We start from the raw sequence: 25,577 nt of genomic DNA on the forward strand, positions 1-25,577 counted from the left end.
TCCTCCGAACGGGTCCACTCAAGTCCCATGTGCAGTCCCACGGAAGCCGAGCGCAGGCGAGTGCAGGCGGGCAGAGGACCAAAATGCCCACAACTCCCCAGCAGTTTGACCCTTCAAAAAAGCAAGTCCACAATATTGGAGGCTAAAATCTTACGTTTGCCCAGGAAAGGCTGTCTGTCTACCTGGCGGGGCCTCCTCTGTGCGATACCACCCACCCTTCCCTAGAGCCTGAGCACCTGTGTTGCCCAGTCAGGGAAGCGCCGGAAGTCCTCCCTCTCCCCTTATTCTTTTTGAATGACTGCTTATTGATCTATGTGTAGGTTCCTCATGAACACAATTAAGTGTACCAAAATACTCATCCTCTGTTGAGCATGTTAAACTATGGACAGCATTGCAATCAAAACCTTCTGCATAGTCAATAACGTACAGTTAAGTACTTTCTTCTCTGCTTTCAGCCAAGATCCATCTGGCATCAACAATGATATCCTTTGTTTCATATACCCATCTGAATCTAGCTTGAACCTCTGGTAGGTTCCTGTCAATGTACTGTTGTAGTCATTTATAAACTATCTTCAGCAAAATTTTACTTGCATGTAACAGTAATGATATTATTGATAATGGTAGCTAGGCTTCATCTAGTTCTTCTGGTCTCAAAGTTTTGAAGAGCGATGTTTGTACACTGGACATATTGTTTCCATGTGTCTTTGCTTTTCTTCACTCTACTTTCCTCCAGATGTGAAGAAACCAGTAGTTGTACCTTAGATGGCTGCTTATAAGTTTTGAAGACCATAGTCACTAATCACCAAAGTACAGTGTACAATATTGTTTTTGTGGAGTATGTTATGTCATTTAGCTTGATGTCCTCCAAGACTACAGTCCCGAGCCCCCAGGCCCAGTGACTCATTCCTATAAGAAGTATAAGAAGTCTGCATAACTTTGTCCCCACTAAAGCAAACTTATTTTTGATCTAAAAATAAGGCTATTCATTATTATTTACATAGGTACAAGAATTATAATTTAACACCTAGCCTTTCAAATCTGCTTTGCTGGAAGTTTTCATAAGGTTTCTCAGATCAACTAGTGAATATGTCTCTAGAATAGGGAGCTAAACCAAGAACTTGCCACCACATTTCATCTGTAGTACCCACAGATTTGGGTGAGTCCCTCTCTTAACATGTACCAAATCATCATAAGGTTCCTAATCTGCCAGAAAGTGACATTCCTTATTCACATGTAATTCTGGGAACCCAAAAAGTCAGATTATCTGGATAGTTTTCCTGAAAGGGCTCCATAAAGTACATCTTAGTTCCTTAAATCTGTCTGTTCATACCTTATTCTCTGAGCATTTTAAATCTAGCATTCCATTCATGACATGAGCTTGATTATATAAACAAGGTTTCCAATGATGACCTATTAATGAAAAGAATAAATTCTTATTGAACTTATGCAAATAATTATATTGACATAAAATAAGAATATTCACTAAGAAGATCCAAAATTTGGAGGGATCAGGAAGAGAGAAGATAAGTGTCTTCTTTTTTCCCCAAAATATAATCTGTAGTTTAAGAGAAAAGAAAGAGGTTTCTTATCTTAGTTATCTGGTGTTTACATGACAAAAATACCACAAATGGATGTTTTTAACAAATAAAATTCATTTTCTCACAGTTTTGGAGGCTAAAAGTTTGAATTCATGGTGTTGGCTCTAAGGGAAGGCTTTCTGCATAGATCCTGGGGGTCTGGTCCTTGTGTCTTCAGCTTGTTTCCTGGCTCCCTGGAGATCTCAAGTGACTTGGCATCAGGTTTCCTCTACCTCACCTCTCCTTCCTGATTTAGTCCCTTTTCTATCCTCCAGGAATATAATATACTCAGAGGACACCCCACATTAATTCTGTCTTATTTACACAACAAAGACAATCTATTCTAAAAGGGGATTATAAAAACAGGCATAGAGGTTAGGATTTACAAAACTTAATTCTTAAATCCAGAAGCTAGAACATCAAAATATCAGCAATGTTGTTAAGTGCTGTCAAGTCGATTCTGACTCATAGTGCCCCTGTAGAGGATTTCTGATGAACAGCTGGTAGACTTGAACTGCGGATTTTGTGGTTCACAGTCCAGTACTGACGCTACAGCACCACACCAGGAGTGTTCAGTCATTTGTAATTAATTTGTTTCACTTGATTCAGGATCAGTAGTCAGTGTACACCAAGAGTTCTGGAAATCTTCATTCAATCCTAGTGATATCATTAGAGCTGCTTGTTCAAGATACCTATCATGGTCCTTTGCATGAATCTCTTGATACAGTCCATTTTTTAAGTCAAGTGTTTATTGTTTTTTTTAAGAGCATCAGTAAAGTAAAACCTGTCTGCAGATGATAGAATTTTAACATGGCATGCTTACCTTATTACTAATAGTAAAAACAAAACAAAAACCTGATGAGAATTGATTATAAACAAAAATAAAGTCAATTAAAAATATCTAGACAGTGAGGGAAAAACAGCAATGAAGGTGTGAGCTAAGCCCTACAACATTCAGTAGACTCTTGTGAAACCCAGATGGAGACCTAGCTGGCCAGCAGTGGGGCAAGACCTATGGACTCTTGGGCCCAGAGTCAGTGACACAGCCACAGAGGACCAAAGTGGAGAGTGAAGCGTCCAGCTGATAAGAAGAGAGGGCATATGCACAAGAACACCCACACTTGCAGATAATACCCACTTGACCTGGCTTCAATGACTGGATGATGAGAGCTCAACCAGAAGAAGAAAGAAGAGGAAAAACAGAGTAATTTGATACAATTTGGTTAACTTGACCTATACCTATGGAAATGATAGCTCAAAAGAGGGAACAAATCTTTACAGCAAGGATCATTCCCACCCCCTCCATATACAGAGCAGACAGGAATGGGCAACTTGGGATACTGGCTACCCAAAATGGGGAGCCTAGATCTAGGGGGTGCAGAGGAAGGTAGAATCTCGACTAAGTAGTATCCAGTCTGTCTGGGTGGGATTGATGAAAGGAGATACAGATAGGTCTCTTGTGACACAATAGTAAATAATTGTTATCAGGACTGATTGTGAGGGTTGGAAATGTAAAAGCAAACGTTTTGTAGCAAAAGGAGGGGAATGACTGACTTTGCAGTATAGGAGCGGTGATCCTTGGGACCATCAAGGGAGAAGAGCAGAGAGCAGGACCCTACCCAGAGAAGCAGTGACGCCAGATCTGGAGGCAGAGATGATGACGTGGAAAGATGGAGTGGCTGGGGACTTCAGACCCAGAGAGGGAGAGGGGCTGTATGCTGACGACCGGGGGGCAGGCTTGCAGGGTATACCCTTTGGTTGGTTTTTGATGCATGGAGAAGATTGTAACCATGGCAAGAAACGATATACGATAGGATGAATGTGAAGCTAATGTTCTCCCATGTAAACTATCACATAATTCACAATAAAACATTATATATATAAATATATATACACACACACACACAATGATTGGAGTCCTGGTGTGGCACTATGGGATAATGTACTGGACTGGAAGGTTGGTATGAACTGCAAGAATGGTGGTTCAAACTCATCAGTTGCTCCTTTGAAACCCTATACAGGGTGACTATGAGTTGGAAACAACTCCACGACACTTAACAGAAGAACAATAACAAACATAATGATTAACCCTATTTTTAAGGAACTTCATATATGACATATAATAGTACTGGGACATAATTCACACAAAGAATATGTCAGCATTATCAAGTCTCTAACAATCTAAATATTAATAAAACTCCATAGGTAAGTAACGTGTATTCTTTGTTGTTGTTGTTGTTAGGTGCCATCGAGTTGGTACCAACTCATAGTGACCCTATGTACAACATAACAAAATACTATGCAGTCCTGGGCCAATCTCACAATTGTTGCTACGACTGAGTCCAACACTGTCAACATTGCGTCAGCTCATCTCATTGGAGATTTTCCTCTTATTCTCCGACCCACCACTTTACCAAAGATGATATCCTTCTCCAGCGCCTGGTCCTTCCTGCTTACATGTCTGAAGCATGTGGCCATCCTGGCTTCCAAGGAACATTTTGGCTGTACTACTTCCAATACAGATCTCTTTTGGCAATCCATGATACTTTCAATATTCTCCTCAAACACCATAACTCAAATGCATCAATTCTTCTACGGTCTTCCTTATTCACTATCAATTTTTGCATGTATATGAGGTTACTGAAAATACCATGACTTGGGTCAGGCAAACCTTAGTCCTCAAGCTGACATCTTTGCTCTTCAACACTTTAAAGAGGTCTTGTGCAGCAGATTTGCCCAATGCAATACATTATTTGACTTCCTGACTGCTATTTTCACAAGTGTTGATGGTTGACGCAAGCAAAATGAAGTCTTTTACAACTTCAATCGTTTCTCCATTTATCTGGATGTTGTTTATTGGTCCAGTGGTAAGGATTTTTCTTTTTCTTTACACTGAGGTGCAACCAAAGGCTGGTCTTTGATCTTCATCAGTATTTTAAGTCCTCTTGACTTTCAGTAAACAACGTTGTGTTTATCTGCATCTCACAGGTTGTCAACGAGTCTTCCTCCAATCCTTCATATAATCCGCCTTCTAGGATTATGTGCTCAGCATACAGATTGAATAAGTATGGTGAAATACTACAACTCTGACGCACACCTTTCCTGATTTTAAACCATTCGGTGTTCCTTTGTGCTGTTTGAATGACTGCTTCCTGGTCTGTGTGCAGGTTCCTCATTAGCATAATTAAGTGTTCCAAAACACTCATTCTCTATAATGCTGTCTGTAGTTTAACATGATCAACACAGTCAAAATCCTTTGTATAGTCGATAAAGTACAATTAAATATATTTTGGGTATATTTTGCTTTCAGCCAAGATCCATTTGATATCTACAATGATACCCTTTGTTCCATATACCTATTTGAATCTGGCTTGAACCCCTAGTAGGTCCCTGTCAATGTACTGTTGTAGCCATTTATGAACTATTTTCAGCAACATTCTACCTGCATGTGACAGTAATGATATTGTTCTATGATTTCCACATTCCATTGGGTCACCTCTCTTTGGAATGGGCACAAATATGGATCTCTTCTAATCAGTTGGCCAGGTAACTGTCTTCAAAATTTCTTAGCATAGTTGAGTTAGTGCCTCCAGAGCTGCACGAGTTTGTTAAAATATTTCCGTTTGTATTCCATCAACTCCCAGAGCCTTGTTTTTTGCTAATGCCTTCAGTGTACCTTAGATGTCTTCCTACAGTTCCACTGGCTCTTGATCATATGCTATCTCTTGAAATGGTTAAACATCAACCATTTCTTTTTGGTACAGTAACTCTGTATATTCCACACATATTCTTTTAAGTCTTTATGAATCATGCCATAATTTGCCTATTGTTACTGATTAAGTGCCATTAAGTCAATTCCGATTCATAGCAACCCTGTATAGGGTTTCTGAGGAGCAGCTGGTGAGTTTGAATTGTCCACTTTGTGGTGCAAACTGACTTTGCAGTTCAGTGCATTAACCCACAGTGCTACATCATGACTCCCTCATTACTGAACCTCAAGACTTAAAGTTCTTTAAGCTCTTCAGTTTTAGAAATGCTGAGTTTGTTCTTCCCTTTTGATTTTCTAACTCCAGGTCTTTGCACATTTCATTATAATACTTGACTTTATCTTTATGAGCTATCCTTTGAATTTTTCTGTTCTGCTCTTTCAGAACTCTTGTGTGGGTTTAAAATTAGCCATCTCATAAGCCAGAATGGAGGATCTTGCTACCATCAAAGAAGAAGCAAGAGTAGAGTGCCTCTTTTGTACACCTAGATATCTGTGCAATGAACCACCATGACCTGTGAACAGGAAGGTGTGACAATAGAAGTGTGGCAGAGGAGCAGCAGCAGTAGAACCAAGAGCCAGAGTATAAGACAGAGCATGGGTTTCCCAACCCACAGAGCAAGCAAAACTGAGTGACTATGGGCAGGAGTGAGAATGGGGTGTCTCCAGGCACTTATTTGGAGGAGCAAGGTTTGCTGACTCACAGAGCTAGAGCTGAATGTCTTCAAGCTGAGGTTTATGATGGAGTGGTGTGTCCTGCGGGCATTTATCTGCAGCCCTACAATAGCTTTGGTGCCTTGGCAGAAAGATGCCTGCCTGTGGACCCAGCTTAGGAAAGGCTGTCCTCAATAGAATAACTAGGCCCTAAATATTCCTGACCCAATTTAACCATCTGTTAACTTCCCTAGTAAACCCCCTAACTGTAAGTATTTTCTCTGAATTCTGTGTGGCCAATGAAATGAAAGACATTATCCTTGGAAAAGTTGCTGTTGTTGTTAAGTGCTGTTGAGTTGGTTCTGACCCATAGCAACCCTGTATAGGGTTTCTGAGACTGAAGAGTGGCTGGTGAGCTTGAACCACTGACCTGCGGCTCAAACTGACTTTGCAGTCCAGCACATTAACCCACAGCACTACATCAGGACTCCTAGAGTCAACAAAAAAAGAGGAAGATCCCTAACAAAATGGATTGACGCAGTGGCAACAACAATGCACTCTAACATAAAATTTATGATAAGGCAGGACAGGGCAGTGTTTTGTTGTATTTACTTAGGGTTGCTATATGTCAGAACTGACTGAGTGGCACTTAACAACCACAAAAACTTTTCTTCCTCTCTCATTCTATTAAAACCCTAATCAGGCTTTCTCTTCAAACACTCCACCCAAATTATTCTTGTATCTCAAGCAACCTCACAACATTTTTCTTTTTGTTGTTAAGTGCTTTCAAGTTGGCTGTGACTCACAGCAACCTTATATAAAATTGCGGAAGAGCAGCTGATAGGTTTGAACTGCAGTCCTTTGGTAAGCAGTCCAGTGTTTATTCTACAGTGCCATCCATGTCTTAGTTCTCATCTTTTTCAACCCCAAACCATCAGACATGTTTAATTACACCTTCTCCTCACTTATCAACTATCTCATTATCTGACATTGAATATTTTATAATTGTTTTTTAAAAATTGACTATCAGACTATTTTGTGCATTCATGACAAACATCTGGCAGTAATGAACACCACAGTGTGAGGTGAGAGTAACAACTGTTGTGATGGTTATGATTATGTGTCAACCTACCTGGGCTATAATATAAGTAGTTTGAAAGTTATGTAATGATGTAATATGACAATTGTAATCATGTAGTCATCCTCCATTTTATGATCTGAAGTGAATATCCTCCATTTTTGCATAACACTGATTGTTGCATAACAACCTGTTCTATGGAACCTAACCATGTTGATAGGTGAGGATAATGTTTACTCTTTCCTTCCACAGACATTTTCTTCAATTGACCTCCAAGACACTATTATCTAATGTTCCATTTACCTCAATGACCACAACTTTTCAGCTTCATGTGACTGATTTGCCTCTTCCTTCGACCTCTAACCACTACAGTCCCTCAAGACTTTATCTTCACCTAACCTTTCCATCTACACTAATTCTTTTACTGTCCTCTTCCAGCCATAGCTTTGTAACAAACAACGTATCATGGACTGTTTCTAATTCATGCTGAACTCACGTGCGTCACAAGAGAACTTTACTCCTCAAGTTTTCAATGTCTGATTTTTCAGAATTAGCTCACCAGGCCTTTCTTCTGAGGACTCAAACCTCTAACCGTTTAGTCAGCACCTGAGTATGTTATGCTGCTCATCACAATGTTTCTCCAAAATTCCAGATTGACACAGTCAACTCTCTACATGACATCTCCACTTGAATATGTGAGCCATTTCCAATTTAACATATCCAAAATAAAATTCTTTTTCTTCCCAAAACATATTCTTTCACCATTTCCCCATCTCGCTGAATAACAGCTACATTCACAGTGTTATTCAGACACCAAACCTTGGCATCATCCTCAATTCATCTATAAGTTATCAATGGTTTATCTGTTATTCTATATACTATCATCAGCAACAAGTTTAGTTTATATTCTATCAGCAAATTCTGTCAAGTCTAACTTCAAAATATATACAGCACCTTACTACCATTTCTTACCACTCCCATTAAACACTTGAGTCAAGCCATCATTATACTTGCAGGAACTACTGTATAATCTAACATGGCCTCTCTCTTTCTGCTCTGCTCTACTGTTGTTTTAGTCTCAACAAAGCAGTCTAAAATAACTGTTAAAATTAAGTAACACCACTTCTCATTTTCAGTCAAAGGCCTTTAAGGCATCCTGGCTCATTCAATAAAAGTTGAAGTCCCTAATGTAGCCTGTTTTTGTTATTAGGTGATGTCGAGTGAGTTCCAACTCACAGCAATTCTATGCACAACAGAGTCAAACTCTGTCCAATCCTGTGCCATCTTCACAATTATTATGTTTAAGCCTATTATTGTTGCCCCTGTGTCAATCCATCTCTTTGGGGGTCTTCCTGTTTTTGGCTGACCTTCCACTTTTCCAAGCATGAGGTATACCAGGGAGTGGTCCTTCCTAAAAATAGATCCAAAGTACAAGAGACAAAGTCTCACCATCCTCGTTTCTAAGGAGGATTCTGACTGTACTTCTTCCAAGACAGATTTGTTTATTCTTTTGGAAATCCATACTACTTTAAATATTCTTCAACAACAACAAATCAAAAAAAAAAAAAAATGTGGGATTCCATCAAGAAGAATAATTTCCATGTGAATTGAATTACAGAACAGGTTGTTGTTGTTGCTGTTGTTGTTGTTAAGTGCCGTCAAGTCGATTCTGACCCATAGCGACCCTGTATAGGGTTTCCAAGGAGCATCTGGTGAGCTTGAACCACCATCCTTGAAGTTCAAATGACTTTACAGTCTGATGTATTAGCCCACAGTGCCACATAGAACAGGTAGAGACCAAAAAACTCAGAATATTGTAGATAAGCTTTTGAAATAAAATTTCCCTAACATTAGGAAAATGAGAAGATACACATTCAAGAAGCTAACCACATCCCCAAGAGGACAAACTCTAAAGCAAAATCACCAAGACATATAATCAAACTTTCCAGAACCTAAAAAGAGAACAGCTCAGGAAAAATGAAAAGTAATCTACAAAGGAGAAGTAATAAGACTAAGCTCTGATCTCTCAGCAAAAATCATGCAAGCAAGAAAGCAATGAGATGACATATCTAAAATGCCAATCAAGAATCATATAACCAGCAAAACTGTCCCTCAAATATGATGGCAAAATGAGGACATTTCTAGATTAACGGATATTAAAGGAATTTGCAAAACCCAGAACAGCCCTATGAGAAATATTAACGGGACAGAAAATCAACAGTAGACAACAACCTTAGCTTAATATACATGAAAACACCACTCCCAAGTCAACACAGACATAAATGTATCCAAAGTAAACAAGGTGTCCTGGTGTGGCACTGTGAGCTAATGAACCAAGATTGCAGTCATTTGAACTGCAAGGTCAGTGGTTCAAGTTCACCAGCTGCTCCTCAGAAACCTTATACAGGGTGGCTATAGGTCGGAATCAACTCAACGGCACTTAACAACAACAACAAAAGTAAACAAAGCTGTAAAATTGAAAAAAGAAACCAAATATATCAATTTTAACAAAGACAATTATAAAAAGAGAGAATAGTGTAGCTATACAATTTTCAAATTGAGAGGATGTCAAGTAGATTTCAAGATAGAATTGACTATTTTAAAGTCAGAAAGAAATTAATACATGCAATACCTGAGTATAGGGGAAGGCAATTTACAATTGAATAGACACCTATATGAGTGGTGTCTCCACGGGATAAGCACTGGACTGCGAACCACAAGGTTCATGGTTTGAACTGGACAGATACTCTGCAGGAGAAAGATGAGGCGTTTTGCTCCAGCAAAGATTTAAAGCCTCAGAAACTCCATACGAGTCAGAGCCTACTTGATGGCACTTAATACCATGAACTTTTTGAAGCTCCCTCGTATAATATATTCAATAGGTAAACTTTTTTTAAATTTTATTTTATTTATTTTTAAATTTTCATTATAAATTGAGTGATAATTTACACGGGTGAAGAGCAGTTTTACAATCATCCTATCATATTCATTCAACTGCAATGATTATAATCCCCTGCATGCTTCATCATTCAACAGTATTTGCTTCTACTCCCTCTCGGAGTTTTTTTTTTTTATGCACACCAAAACACTCAGGAACAAACAATCATTCAAACACTCAAAGGGCACATCCTGCAAATCTACCTCCTAGCCACCATAGCACACATCCCCTCTCCCTCCATGAGTCTAGAATCCACAGCTGCTCCATCTCTCCATGTCATCATCTCTGTCTCCAGCTCTGCTGTCACCACTTCTCTGGGTAGAGTCCCACACTCCACGGCCACTCTTTGCCCTTGAGGGTTCCAGGGTCCTTCGCTCTGGGACTGTAAGATAGACCACTCACCCTTTTTTGCTACAAAATTTCCTTTACAGTTGTGACAATCGCAATTAATCATGATAACAATTACTCACTATTGAATCATGAGCGTTTTGTCCCCATCTCCTTTCACAGACCTATCTAGGCAGGATGAAAACCACTCAATGGGGATTCAACCTTCCTCTGCATACTCTGAATAGAAACTCCCTCTTGAATACTTGTAAGCCAGTCACTTCGTGCCTTTACAGCACCTTTCCCCTTCCTCCTCCTCCCCCCATTTTAGGTAGCCAATGTCCAAGAGATTGAAGTTGTCAAGGACTTAATTCTTCTTGGATCAACTGTCAACACTCACAGAAGCAGCAGTCAAGAGATCAGACGACGTATTGCATTGGGCAAATCTGCTGCACAGGAACTTTTTAAAGTACTGAAGAGCAGAGATGTCAGCTTGAGGACTAAGGTGCGCCTGACCCAAGCCATGGTATTTTCAATAACCTCATATAGATGCGAAAGCTGGACAGTGAATAAGGAACATCGTAGAAGAATTGATGCCTTTGAGTTGTGGTGTTGGAGGAGAATACTGAAAGTGCCATGGACTGCCAAAAGAACCAACAGATCTGTTTTGGAAGAAGTACAGTCAGAGTGCTCCTTGGAGGCCAAGATGGCTAAGCTTTGTCTCTCCTACTTTGGACACATTGTCCAGAGAGAACAGTCGCTGGAGAGGGGTGTCATGCTGGGTAAGGTGGAGGGTCAGAGAAAAAGAGGAAGACTCCCAACAAGATGGATCAGCCAGGTGGCATCATTGATGGCGTCAAGTGTGGCAGTGGTAGTGAGGTTGGCCCAGGATCGGACATTGTTTCGTTCTGCTGTGCATGGGATCACTATGAGTCGGTTCCGACTCGATGGCACCTGACAACAACAACAATGTCCAAGTTGTCCATCCCTATCAACCCTGTGTACAGAGGGGATGGGAATGATCCTTGCTGTAAAGATTCTTTCCCTCTTGGTTGGTATTTTAAGCTACTACATCCATAAAGACATGTCAAGTTCATCAGATTGTAGCAATTTCACACTTGTTTTCTATTTTGAAAATTCAAAAAAAAAAATTTTTTTTTTTCTTTTCCTTCCTTTAGTTGGGTTCTGAATATCCAGCCACTGAAGCCAGGTCCAACAGGCATTATCTGCAAATTTGGTTGCCCTTGTACATATCCCCTCACGTCACATAAACTGGATGCTTCATTCTCAGCTCCAGCCTCCGTGGCCATATCCTTGTCCATGGGCTTAGGAGTCCTCAGGTCTCATCGTACTTTGGGCCAATCAGCTCTCACCATACTCCAGGTCAATGGGGATTTATGTAACTTGGTCAGACCCCCAAATCTCTTTTAAATGATGTATGGAAGTGCTCTGCAGAGCAGAGAGAACAGCATGGAGTGAGCAGAAGTTCCTGTGGATCAGACACTCCTGAAAGGAAAATGGGTGAGCCATGAGGTCAAGGGCTGGAGCTGGACCTGCAGCAGCCTCAACTTATCCCAGCTGACATCACCCTCTTGATGAGACAGACACTCCCAGAGTCCCTGCAGGGCATACCTTGGACACAAAGGATAAGAATCACAGGGAGGATGATTTAAATTCAACCTGAGGATGGAGTTTAGGTAGGAATGAGTCATTCCTCCCCCAATGGCATAAGAAAGTCAAGGCCAATGTGCACAGGAGGACACCAGGGTCTGGGTAGGCATTGCAACCACAGAGCCCTATCCTGAGAGTTGACCCAAGAGAAGAGGGAATTCCCTGGACTGGGGCTAGGGTGTCTCCTAGGCCTCACCCATTGCCTACCCTGGGCACCTCGATCCAGTGCTCCACCACCCTGGCCCTGTCTGGAGCCTTCAAGTTCTTGTCCCCCAGGCAACTGGTGATTACACAGTGGACCACATTATTAAACTGTATGACAGTAGCATGGACAGTGGGCACCAGGTTCTCCTTGCCCTTCTGATTTCTTTGGGACCAGATGGATCCTAGACATTGGTAGAGTACCACCTTCTTGAACAGCTCCTGGAGAGAAGGAGAAGTGTCACTTGACCATTTCCCACCTCAGCTCAAAGCCAACAGACCTAGGCCAGGGTCCACTGGTTTGAGCTGGAGCTCTGGAAGCACAGGATGTAATGTAAATATTATGGGTGTGTCTTGGATTTGATCTCTCCCCACTGAGAACAATCATCAAATGAATTGCCCAGAGCTCACTGATGGCAGGTAAGAGAGCACAGTACTGTCATCCAGCTTATCCTCAGTAGCAAAGCATCAAAAGATGGTTCCAGCTTGCACATACCAAGGTAACACCTTCAACTTCTCTCAATCAGTCCTTATGGTTTGCCACCCATTCAAATACACATTCACCCTGGTGCTACAACTACAGACTTTGTTGGGAAGTTTGCCGTAGAGCTTGGAAACATCAAGTGCCACATTTATACTGAAGTTGGGGAGGACCCCTGGGCAGAAGAGTATGCCACCCATGAACTGAGAATCTATTGGAGAGTACTCTTCAGTCTTTTAAAGTTCTCTGCCAAGCTCTGTACTTCTCAGTCCCTCAAAGTAGCAAGTTGGTCCAGTATCAAATGCCTGCTATCCATATGTAGACAGAAACCCAGGAGATTAAGAAGCATGTCCATTTTTCATGTGCGGTAAGCAGTGGATCTAGGATTTACATGCAGGTCATTGGGATCCAATTGAGTATTGGGCATCAAATGGCAGAATGAATTAGATTCTGTTAGCCCATCCTGCTAGTCCTACTGCTCACTACATCCGTCATTGTTGATTGCTCTGTCACCAGCTTTGGAAGGAATGTCAAGATGTTCAGCTTCTCCTGTCTCAGCCCACATGTTGTGCCAACAAGTGAGGAGCAGGAAGGCTCTGGTATTAGAGATGGCACTGGCTCTACTGTAACTTCTCTGCTGTAACTTCTGGAGCTGTTATAGAGGAGCTGCCTCCAGCTCTACATCTGCCTCTGCGGTTGTTTGGAACTCTGGAGCTGGTCCTGGAGTTTTTGAAAAGTACTTCTAACACCTGTTTGGTGGAGCCAAAGGACTGGTAGGTGGCTCAGGAAGGTTGAGATATAGGAGGTGTCATTTTCCTGGCAGGCAGTCACCAGGGGATCCACTAATGTTTCCACTGTAAATAGACTATATGTCTGCACTGAGGACTTTGTATGCTGCTTCTGCACTGGCACCTGGTCACCCTAAAACCATCCAGTGGCTTCCATTATATTTAGAATCAGATCCCGTTGATTCATCTCAGACTCCAACTGGATCCCAATGATCCTGCTTCTGCATACACATTCCTGAGTATTGTCTACTTGTTCAGTGGACTGAATGACTGCCTTCTGGTACAGGTGTCTTCAGGACAGCGTCTCTGAAGGGCCAAGCCTGACCCTACTTAGCTTCCGAGATCAGAGGAGATCGAGCACATTCAAGGTTTTATGGCCATAGCTCAATAGGTGAACTTTTAATGTCCAGGTATGGCACTGTAGGATCAGCACTGAACTGCTAATTACAAGGTTGGTGATTCAAAGGCTAGAATTTGGTGTTTCCTTGAAAACCCTATACAGGGTTGCTATGAGTCAGAAATGACTTGACGACACTTAACAACAACATAAATTTTAAAAATGATAAATTCATAGCTTAATAAACTTCTAACAAGTGAATAAACCTGTGCAACCAATGCCCAGGTCAAGAAATAGAACATTGTCAGCACCACAGAAGTTCCCCTTCTTTCCTTCTCCATAATTACCCATTCCCCAAAGATAACATCTCTACTATTTTCTTAACATAGATTCATTATGCTCAGCTTGGGAACTTAATGAAATTATTCTGTACATGCTCTTTTGTGTCTAGTTTCTTTTTTTATTTGTGGTTATCATGAGGGATGCATTTAACATATTACATTTATAACACCCTGGCTTAAATTTATGTCACTTTAACTTCAATAACAAAAATTTCACACCTATACTGCTCCCCACTATATTTAAATTGTCATCCTCTACAGGTTTTTATACTTCATAATATAAATTTATACTTACTTTGTGCCTTTGTCATTATAAAGCAAGACAAGCATAACAACTGTATTTACCAGCCAAAATATACTTTAAACTTATACTTCCCAAATATTACCTTCAAAGGAGTTTTGTTTTGTTTTTTCTATATATAGTTTCACATTACTATCAAACGTCCCTTTCTTTTCTATTTGAAAAACTCTCTTTTGCATTTCTTATAGGGAAGGTCTGTTGTTATTTAGTGCCATCAAGCTGGTTTCGACTCATAGCAACCCTGTATAGGGTTTCCAAGCAGCAGCTAGTGAGTTTGAACCACTGACCTTGTGCTACAAATGACCTTATAGTCTATCCTTATCCTACACAGCACCACACCAGGTCTACTGGCAACATATTCCATCAGGTTTTATCTGGGGATGTATTAATTTTGCCCTCAATCTTAAAGGGTACAGTTTTAGGATATAGCATCCTTTGTTGACAGTTTTTTCTTCTTTCAATACATACTTCAAATGGTTTCTCAGGAGAAACTGGCAATAAATCTTATTGAATATCCTGTATGTGATAATTTACTTCTCTCTTACTGCTTTAAAAATTCTGTCCTTGATTTTCAAGAGTGATTATAATGTTTCAGTGTGTCTCTCTTCGGGTTTATCCTACCTGGAGTTTGCTGAGTTTCCTAAATGTAAAGGTTCATGTCTTTAATGAGATTTACAAAGTTTCAGTCACTATTTATTCATACATTCTCTGTCCATTTATCTCTCTCTTCTGACATTCGTAAGATGCATATATTATTCACTTGATGGTGTCCCACAGGTCCTTTAGGTTCTATTTACTTTTCTTCATCCTTTTTACTATGCTCCTCAGATTCAATAATCTCAATTACCCTATCTTCAAATTCACTGATGTAAAAAATGTTGTGGCAGAGGCAATGGACCTCCTCATTTAACTTCACAAAGGAGGAAAAGAATACTTACCTGCATCAATAGCCTCCAAGTTGATTATATAAGACAGATTTCAAACATACCTCCACCTTCCAACCTTTTCATCATTTCTGACACCAGCTATCCCTCCCACAGCACGCACTACTTCTCTGCGACGTTCACTAGTTTGTTGAAATAGCCACACAGAACAGAAAATATAACTATGAAGTTTATTAAGGAAATAACAGATTACAAGATTCAAGAGCACTCAGGATACAGTTCTTCAGTAGTACCTGTACTAACCAGGCCTTTGGCCTGCTGACTTGGCTTCCCATTCTTGAACATATGTTACAAACCTCTTAGTTCTGCCAATAAGTGCCTAGAGGAACTCCACTCTACCAGTAAGGCTTGGCCTGAAGGCATTTACCACTAGCTCCATGGGTCAAGAAACCCAGCTCTATTAAGTGTCCAGAGGCACCCTACTGTACCAGCAAGCCTCCTCCTTAATGATGCTCAGCTTTTTCACTTAATGGGTTGGGAATCCCACTGCGCTGCCTCTTCGTGGTCTCCTGGTTTTACTGACATTATTTCTCTGCTGCTGCTTCTCATTGCTACAGCTTTTTCTGTCTCCTGGGTCAAGGAGATTTTTCAGCACAGGTCCAAAGCATAGTGGGATGGCAAAACTTACCAATCCTCTTGTTAGGGATCTATGCACCTTATTCACAAGGTCACATCCTCACAAGGGTGTCATGTATCTTATTTGCATTATTAGTAACAAACTGCCCACTCGCTTGCATTATTAGCAAGTTTGTTCATTTGTATATTCCTACCCAGTTAAGTGCCCTCGAGCAGATTCCAACCCATAGCGACCCTGTATAGGGTTTCCAAGAAGCAGCTGGTGAGCTTGAACCACCGACTTTGCAGTTCAAAGGACTTTGCAGTCTGACACATTAGACCAAGGCACCACATTTGGTGGGAGTTACCGAAGACTATGGCAAGAAGAACCATTTTAAGTAATTTACTGTACCATGATGATTTTTGTTTCTTCAACTTAAAATCTACTGAGTCCCTAGTGAATTGTTATTTCTTTTCTGTTTAGTTCTTTTTACAAATTTCTTTCATTTTATTGGAATTCTTGTCTTGTTCTTTCATCATTTTCTAGATTTCCTTTATTTCTTTGTATTCTCTTTTAACTCTTTAAGCATATTATGACTGTCTTTGTCTCATAATTTCACTATATGTGCCTCCTCATGATTATTTTGGTCACTTTATTTTGTTCTCATGGACACCTTTTCTGTTTATTCATATGTCTTGTTACTTTTTGCTGAAAAGGTAATACTAAACTGTTATATTGAGGAAATCTGGAGTTTAGCTTCTTTCTCTTCTCTAGAGTTTAGACATCTTCATCATCACAGCTGTTATAAATTATTGAAGATTTGGATTCTGAACACCAGATCCATGCCTTGGTGCACCTGCTGTGACCATTTCACCACTGGACACAATGGTGAGAAATTCGGGCTGTCACTATTTCATGACTAGCATCCCCGAGTGAAGGTGCTGGGTTGTGCTGCTCCAGTACCAGACTCTCTGCCTTGGAATATGTGGTTAAGGCCACTTCACCACTAGGCTCCCTGATTGGGGATGCTGGCTGTGCCACTCCAGCAACAGACTCCCTGTCCAGGATCAACAATGATCACCAACATACTATCATCAGATTCACCTGTAAGCAACATCTGTTGCAGATTCTCCTGAGAATCCCTGCATGGACAAGCCAGCTGGCTGGCTCCAACACCAAATACACCAACTAGGAGCACTGGCTGTGAAGTTCAGCATAAGACATCCCTTCAGGTAGCAACATGTGCCACTGAGTCACCATAAGAATCTCTGCCTGGGAGTGTCACCTTTGGAGTTTTAGCACCAGACTGTCAACCTGGGAACAGCAACTGTCTCAGATTTACCATGGGACTTCCCTTTTGGAAGCATCAGTTGTGGAGTGCTAGACTCAGATTCTCTACCTGGGAGCTACAGTTGTTGCAGGCTCACCATGGAACTCCTCATCCAGGAGTTCAGCTATGGAGCACCAGTCCCACACTTCTCATACCTAGATGTGCAAAGTGAAACAGACTGACTTACAGATTCCCTGCCTGAGAATGCCAGCTATAGCTATTTTACTACTAGACTCCCTTACTGGGGGCACTGGCTATGTTATTCTTGGGAACAAGTTCCGATTAATGGCAACTGGTTCTAGTCTCCAGCTTCTTTTGATATTCCAAGAAATGGTCTCATTGATTTCTCTCATATATACTAAACAGCAACTGTGTTATGTTCTCTTCTCAGGTGTTTGAGCTCCAGGGTCTCAAAATTCATCCTCCAAACTCCTACCTTCTGATATCCCAGACCCATTATCTTTTCTATTCTAAGCTGTAAGAATGAAGCCTGCTTTTTGCAATTACAATCTCTTTTGCACTACTATCCCTAGCACTGTAGGATCAGCACTGGACTGCGAATTACAAGGTCAGCAGTTCATATCCACTAGCTGCTCCTTGGAAACCCTATAGTGTTGCTATGAGTTGGAACCTACTGGATGCGACTTATCTCTGGGTTACATCAGTATTTCCTCTTTACTCCTCAAAAGTGTGTAGACAATTCCTTTCATTAAATCCTACCTCTTAAAATGATTCATGTAGTTTCTAGTCCCTGATGCATCAAAAGATTACTCTGATGTTTATTCATCCTCTGGCCAAAACATTATTTCTTATACAAAAAGCTGTATTATTTGAAAATTATACAGACTTTATATTTTATATTTTAAAATGATGAATTTTTAATAATTTTTTAACATATACTCAGTTTTCATAGAAAAAAACAAATGATAAAAAAATCACATTATCAATATACAAAGATAAGTATTAACATTCTGATATATTTACTTTTTGTGCCTCTTATATGCAGACAAATTTTTTATTTGTTTATATTTGTGACCGTATTATTTATCACCTCTGTAAGCTATCTTTCATTATTAAAATGAGACTTTTTTTTAAATGTCTGTTTGCCAAAAATATTTAAAAAGTCATCCGTATTTTGACAAGTAGAAACAAAAATGACAGATGTATCTCTTATCTCTAACTCTTCTCCAATCAATTAGTCTCAAAATAATACATTTACTGGGGGGGAAAAAATCTTAAAATTCACACCAACTTATATTATTTCAGTATATAGAAAAATAGGTTAAAAACAGATTAAAGTTGTCATTATTATAATAAAATTTCCTCAGAATTACACATGATAAAGCATGACTATTTTTGCCAGAAAATGTCAGTAGCATATTTCACACTATCAATCAAAAATATTAAAAACCTACCTCTGGAATCTGTAAAAATTGTAAATAAATTTAGAACAGTCAACTACTCACCCTCTGTTACTGACAATTGCCTTTTTCAAGTGAACGTAATTTGCAGGAAAGATACCCTGCAAAAGAGAAAAGTCTTTCTATTAAAAACGGGATATTGTAATTAGTATCTCACATATAACAAAACAGCAACCGTATTTCTATATAGAAATAACTCTACCATTAATATAAATTTCTTCAGCGTAACAACCATTTTGCATATTAGTTAAAATGCAGAGTTACACAATGTATGTTAGGTAAAAAGTGCATTGCAGGGTGCAATAACAGTCTATCTGCAAGAGAAAACTGTGACCTTAAGAGCTGAAACAATAAAGAAGTGAGCAGGCAGAAAAAGAAAACACATATCGGAGATATTCCATCAAATCATGTTCAAGATACAGTTTTATGTACAAAGTTTGGTGTGGAGCTCACAAACCAACATCATCAAGCCAACAAATTACATTATCTATCTCTATGATGGAGCAAAGGAGCTCTGATAGGTTATGAGTTGGTCTGCTAACCACAGGGGTAGGAGTTTGAATCTACCAGTAGATTCGCAAAAGAAACAGAAGGCTTTCTGCTCCCATAAAAATTTGTAGTATCAGAAACCCTATACGGGTAACTATAAGTCAGAATTTACTCCACGGCACATAACTACCACCATAATAGAGCAATAATTCTCAGACTCTAACTAGCACTGGATTCATGAGAATGAATCAATTTGGGAGCCTTGATAGTGTTGTGGTTTCCCAGTATAAGGTCAGCAGTTCGAATCTATTAGCGCTCCACAGGAGCAAGATAAAGATTTCTGCTCCTGTGGGTCACCTGCCAGCCAATGTGTGGGAGAACAATGAAGCTTTCTAATCCCAGAAAGATTTTAAAAGCCTTGGAAACCCTCCATAGGGTTGATATGAGTCAGATCTGACTCAAAGGCATGTAACAACAGTGGGTCTAAGTGACTCAATGGCACTTAACTCACACTATCCCCTATTGAAGGCAAAAACACCAGTAACCTGGAAACAAGTGAGCTAAACGTTAGAAGGATAAATAACTAAAGGTCAGAAAACTATGTTTGAACAAAACGATAAAACCAGTAAGGAGATAAATGAAAAAAATGAACCAAACAGAACATATGGAGTTAAAAAATAATGGGGGGGTGGGGGCAAACACAAAAAAAACACCACACTGGACTGCTAACCACAAAGCAGTGCAAACCCACAGCCTCTCCTTGAAAACCCTGTACAGAATCTCTATGAGTTGGAACTGACACAATGGCACTAAATAACAACACATGGTTCAAAACAGATTTGAAGAAGCAAAAGAAATAGTACAGAAAGAAAAAATGTTTGAAAGTTTGCAATCTAAGGAGTTCAAGGAGTCCTGATATGGTGCTGTAAGATAAGAACTAGACAGATAACCACAAAGTTGGTGGTTCAAACCCACCAACTGCTCCTTGTAAACCCTATAAATCAGAACAGATGCAACAGAACTTAACAACAACAACAACAACAACAACAAATGGTTCAAGGGAGCACAGCGGCTCCAAAGAATAAGCATTGGCCTGTGAAACACATGGTCAGCAGTTTGAACCTACCATCTGCTCTGTGGAAGAAGGATAAGACTTTTCTTCTCCCACAAAGATTCAAAGCCTCAGAAACCCCATACAGGCTCATTATGAGTTGCAACTGACTTTGACAACAGTTAACAACAACAACAAACAGTTCAAAAACAGATTTGATGAAGCAGAAGAAAACAGTACACAAAGAAAAGACCACTGAGAGTTTGCAATCTAAGGGGTAGAAAGAAAGAGAATGGGAATAACTTAATAGAGCTTGATGGACTTGTGCATATCAACCTAGACATAATAAGAGTCTTCAAATTAGAAGTGATAAAGAAAGCAGCAGAAAAATTTTTGAAGAAATAATGGCCAAATGGGATTGGTCATGGTAATTACATCAAGACCAAATGGGATTACCACAGGAATACATGGGTGGTTCAACATTAGAAAATAAACATAATAGCATTACTGTTGCTGTTTTTGTGAGCCATCAAGTTAGTTCCAGCTCATAGCCACACTGTATAGGGTTTCTGAAAGTGGTTGGTGAGTGTGAGCTGTTAACATTGTGGTAACCAGTCCAGTGCTTATCCTACAGTGCTCATAGCCGCACTGTATAGGGTTTCCGATAGTGTTTGGTAAATATGAGCTGTTAACATTGCAGTTACCAGTCCAGTGCTTATCCTACAGTGCCACATCAGAGCCCAATATCATCACTGCTATTGTTTTCAGGTGCCATCAAGTGGGTTCTGACTCCTAGCATTCGGATGCACAACATACCGAAACATTGCCCAGTCCTGCACCATTCTCACAACTGGTATTATTCTTGTACCCATTTCTGTTGCCACTGTGCCAATTCATCTCATTGGGGGATCTTCCTCTTTTTTGTTGACCCCACATTTGCAAAGCATGGTGTGCTTCTACAGGGACTAGTCTTTCCTGATAATATGTCTGAAGTTTGAGAGACAAAGTCTAACCATCCAGCTTTTAAGGAGTATTCTAACTCTACTTCTCCAAACACAGATTTGTTTGTTTTTCTGGCAGTCCATGACACTTTCAATATTCTTCCCTATTATCATAACTCAAATGCATCAATTAAATCAATTAGATCAAATATCATTAGACCACCACTCCACTGTCAGTGTATCACACTGTGGTGAGTTGTGTATTGCTGTGATGCTGAAAGAAGCCATGAGTATTTTAAATACAGTAGGGTTAACCATGTTGGGTAGCTTTCAGCTGAGCTTCCTGACTAAAACAGAAAAAGGAGGCGAGGTGGCCTACATCTGAAATGTTTAACCACTGAAAACCTTAACAGTGGTGGAAATGAATTCTGTCAGATAAAACCAAATATTGAATACTGAAACACTAAGAATACCACCAAAATATAGTCAGATACAATGCCAGAAGATGAGCCCCTCAGGTTGGAAGGCACTCAGTGCTACTGGGGAAGAGTTGCCTCCTCAGAGTCAAGTTGACTATGATGACATGAATAAAGGAAGGTTTTTGGTACTTTCATTTGATATAGAGCACAACTAAAAATGAAGAGAAATAGCTGTAAACATCCATTAACAATCACAACATTGTTGCAGCTGTTAAGTGCCGTCAAGTCGATTCCACCCCATAGCGACCCTGTATAAGGTTTCCAAGGAGCAGCTGGTGAGCTTGAACCACCAATCTTGCAGTTCAAACAACTTTGCAGTCTGATGCCTTAGCCCACAGCGCCACACCAGAACTCCAATCACAACACAGAATGTACAAAATATGAAGCTGGGAAAAATGAAAGTTGTCAAAAATGAAACAGAATGCATAAAGTTATTGATATCCTTAGGCATTAGTGAGCTGAAATGGACTAGTATAGGTCACTTCGAATCTGACAGTTGTAGGGTTTACTATGCTGAGAGTGACAAATTGAAGAGGAATGGCATCACATTCATCACTAAAAAGAACATTTCAACATCTATCTTGAAGTATAATGCTATCTGATAATACCCATATACCTTCAAGGAAAACCAGTTAACACTACCTCTGGTAGCATAGTGGTTACGAACCGGGCTGCGAACCTTAAGGTCAGCGGTTCGAGACTACCAGCCGCTCCGCGGGAGAAGGATGAGGCTTTCCACTCCCATAAAGATTTACACCCTCGGAAACCCTGTACAGGGTCATTATGGGCCAGAACCGTCTCAACGGCACTTAACAATAACAACAACAATCATCCAAATTTACACACCAATCATTAATGACAATGAAGATGCAATTGAAGACATCTACCAGTTTCTTCGGTTTGAAATTGATCAAAGATGCAATCAAGAAATATTGATAATTACTGGTGATTGGAATGCAAAGGTTGGAAACAAAGACAAAGGGTTAGTAGCAGAAGATATGGCCTTGATGACAGAAACAAGGCTAGAGATCACATGATAGAATTTTGCAACACCAAGGACTTGTTCATTGCAAATACCTTTTGCAAAAAACATAAAAGATGACAAGACACATGAACATCACCAGATGGAATGCACAGGAATCAAACTGACTACATCTCTGAAAAGAGACGGAGATAAAGATCAATATCATCCCTGAAAACAAGGCCAGGGGCAGACTGTGGAATTAAACCATCAGTTGCTCCTATGAGAGTTCTGGGTGAAGCTGAAGAAAATTGAAACAAGTCTATAACAGCCAAAATATGACTCTGAACATATCCCACCTGAATTTAGAGATCATCTTAAGAAAAGATTTGATGCATTAGATAGTAAAGACCAAAGACCAGAAGACTATGGGTGACATCAAAAACATCACATAGGAAAAAAGCAAAAGGTCATTAAGAATACAAGAAAGAAGGGCAAGAACAAAATGGATGCCAGAAAAGACTCTGAAACTTGCTCTCTAGCATAGAGGCACTAAGGCAAATGGAAGAAAAATGGAGTTAAGAACTGAACAAAAAATTTCAAAAGGCATCTCAAGAACACAAAGTCAAATATTATAATGAAATGTGCAGAGATCTGGAGTTAGAAAACTAAAAAGGAAGAACATGTTCAGCATTTCTCAGCAGAAAGAACTGAAAAAATGCAAGCCTCAACTTGCAATATTTAAGGATTCTATAATCAAAATATTGAATGATGCAGGAAGCATCAAAAGATGGAAGGAATTTACAGTCACTGTACTAAAAAGAAATGATTGATGTAAACAACTCAAGAGGTAGCATATGATCAAGAGCCAATGGTACTGAAGGAAGAAATCCAATCTGCACTGTAGATATTGGCAAAGAACAAGGCTCTGGAAATTGATGGAATACAAATTGAAATCCTTCAACAAGCTGATGCACTAACTCATCTATGCCAAAAAATCTGAAATACGCCTACCTGGATAACTGATTGGAAGAGATCCATATTTGTGCCCATTCCAAAGAGAGGTGACCCAACGGAAGGCAGAAATGATCAGATATCATTAATATCACATGCAAGTAAAATTCTGCTTAAGATTATTCAAAAATGGATGCAACAGTACATTGACAGAGAACTTGCCAGAGGTTCAACCTGGATTCAGACAGTTACATGGAATGAGGGATATCATTGCTGACAACAGATGAATCTTGGCTAAAAGCAGAGAATACCAGAAAGATGTTTACCTGTGCTTTATTGACTACGCAAAGGCTTTCAATTGTGTGGATTATGACAAGTCATTCATGATGAAATTGCAAATGGGTATCCTAGAACACTTAATTGTGCTCTTGAGGAACCTATACATAGACCAAGGGAACAGTCAATGGTTTAAAATCATGAAAGGTATACACTAGGTTATTCTCTCACCATACTTACTAAATCTGTATGCTGAACAAATAATCAGAGAAACTAAATTATATGAAGAAGAACAGGCATCAGAACTGTAGCAAGAATCATTAACCACCTCTGATATTCAGAGAATACATCCTTGCTTACTAAAAGAAAGAGGACTTGAAATATTTACTAACGAAGTTCAAAGGCCAGAGCCTTCAGTATGGATTGCACCTTAATGTAAATAAAACAAAAATCCTCACTTCTGGACCAATAAATAACATCAGGATAAACAAAAAATACTGGAGTTTTCAAATACTTTATTTTGCTTGAATCCACAATCAACACTCACGGAAGCAGCAGTCAAGAAATAAAAAGATGTATTGCATTATGGTGATGTGGATTACTGTACTGGACTGCAAAGTCAGTTTGAATTGCAAGTCTTGCAGTTCAAGCTTACCAGCCGCTCCTTGGAAACCCTATACATGGTCACTATGGGTCAGAACTGTCTCAACAGCACTTAACAACAACAACATTGCATTAGGCAAATCTGCTGCACAAGACCAGTAAACTATGGACAACGAGTGTGCTTGAAAAAGTTGGACAATGAGTAAGATTGTAGAAGAATTGATGCACTTGAGTTACGATGTTGGGGGAAAATACAATGGACTGCTAGAAGAATAAACAAATCTGTGCTGGAAGAAGTACAGCCAGAATGCACCTTAGCAGCCAGGATGGCAAGATTTCTTTTCTCATACTTCAGATATATTATCAGGATGGACCAGTCCATGGAGAATGGCATCATGCTTGGTAAAGTGGAGGGTCAGCAATAAAGATGAAGACCCAAGGAGATGTAATGGCACAGTAGCATCAACAATGGACTCAAGCATAACAATGATTGTGAGAATGGTGCAGGACTGGGCAGCTGTTGTGCATAAGGTCGCTATGACTCAGAACCGTCTCAAATAGCACCTAACAATAACAACACCATCCATGGAGCAAAATTAAAATGTGTTTATCAGTTAAATTACAAACACAAAAAAAATCATAAAACTGGATAACAAGTGACTTTTTAAAAAGTTAAATTTGCAATAAGTTTTCTATTAGGAGAACATTCATTGAAGATGCCTAGAATTTTCCTTCATTTAAAATGAAAAACAACCTATAGGATTAAGTCTCAGTATGGTCTGTTTTTTCTGTATCAAAATGAACACACTGCAGCTTAGAAAATAAGAGAAGCCAAAAAAATAACTCTCAGAATAAAATGTGAAATCAAGTCTTTATGGTTTGAAGTAAAACCCATATGACTTTTTAAAAAATGTTACTGAATTATATCTGTAGTCTATAAACAGAATATAGTTAAAGTGTAGAGTTTCATTCCTTTTGACATATGTTGTTGCTGTTGTGAGGTGCCATCGAGTCGAAATTGACTCATAGCGACCCCATGCACAGCAGAATGAAACAATGTCCGATCCTGGGCCAACCTCACTACCGCTGCCACACTTGATGCCATCAATGAT

At 39.7% G+C, this 25,577-nt stretch overlaps 1 protein-coding gene across 1 annotated transcript in view; it reads right to left on the reverse strand.

The window, feature by feature from the left end:
• Positions 1 to 25,577, reverse strand: part of DOCK3 (dedicator of cytokinesis 3) — a 716,589-nt gene that overhangs the window by 533,951 nt on the left and 157,061 nt on the right. The window contains exon 4 of the mRNA XM_006873644.1: positions 18,757 to 18,812. Coding sequence (XP_006873706.1) covers positions 18,757 to 18,812 — 56 coding nt within the window. The remainder of the gene's footprint in view (positions 1 to 18,756; positions 18,813 to 25,577) is intronic.

The sequence above is a fragment of the Chrysochloris asiatica genome, unplaced genomic scaffold, assembly GCF_000296735.1.
Source record: "Chrysochloris asiatica unplaced genomic scaffold, ChrAsi1.0 scaffold00246, whole genome shotgun sequence".
Classification (NCBI taxonomy): Eukaryota; Metazoa; Chordata; class Mammalia; order Afrosoricida; family Chrysochloridae; genus Chrysochloris; species Chrysochloris asiatica.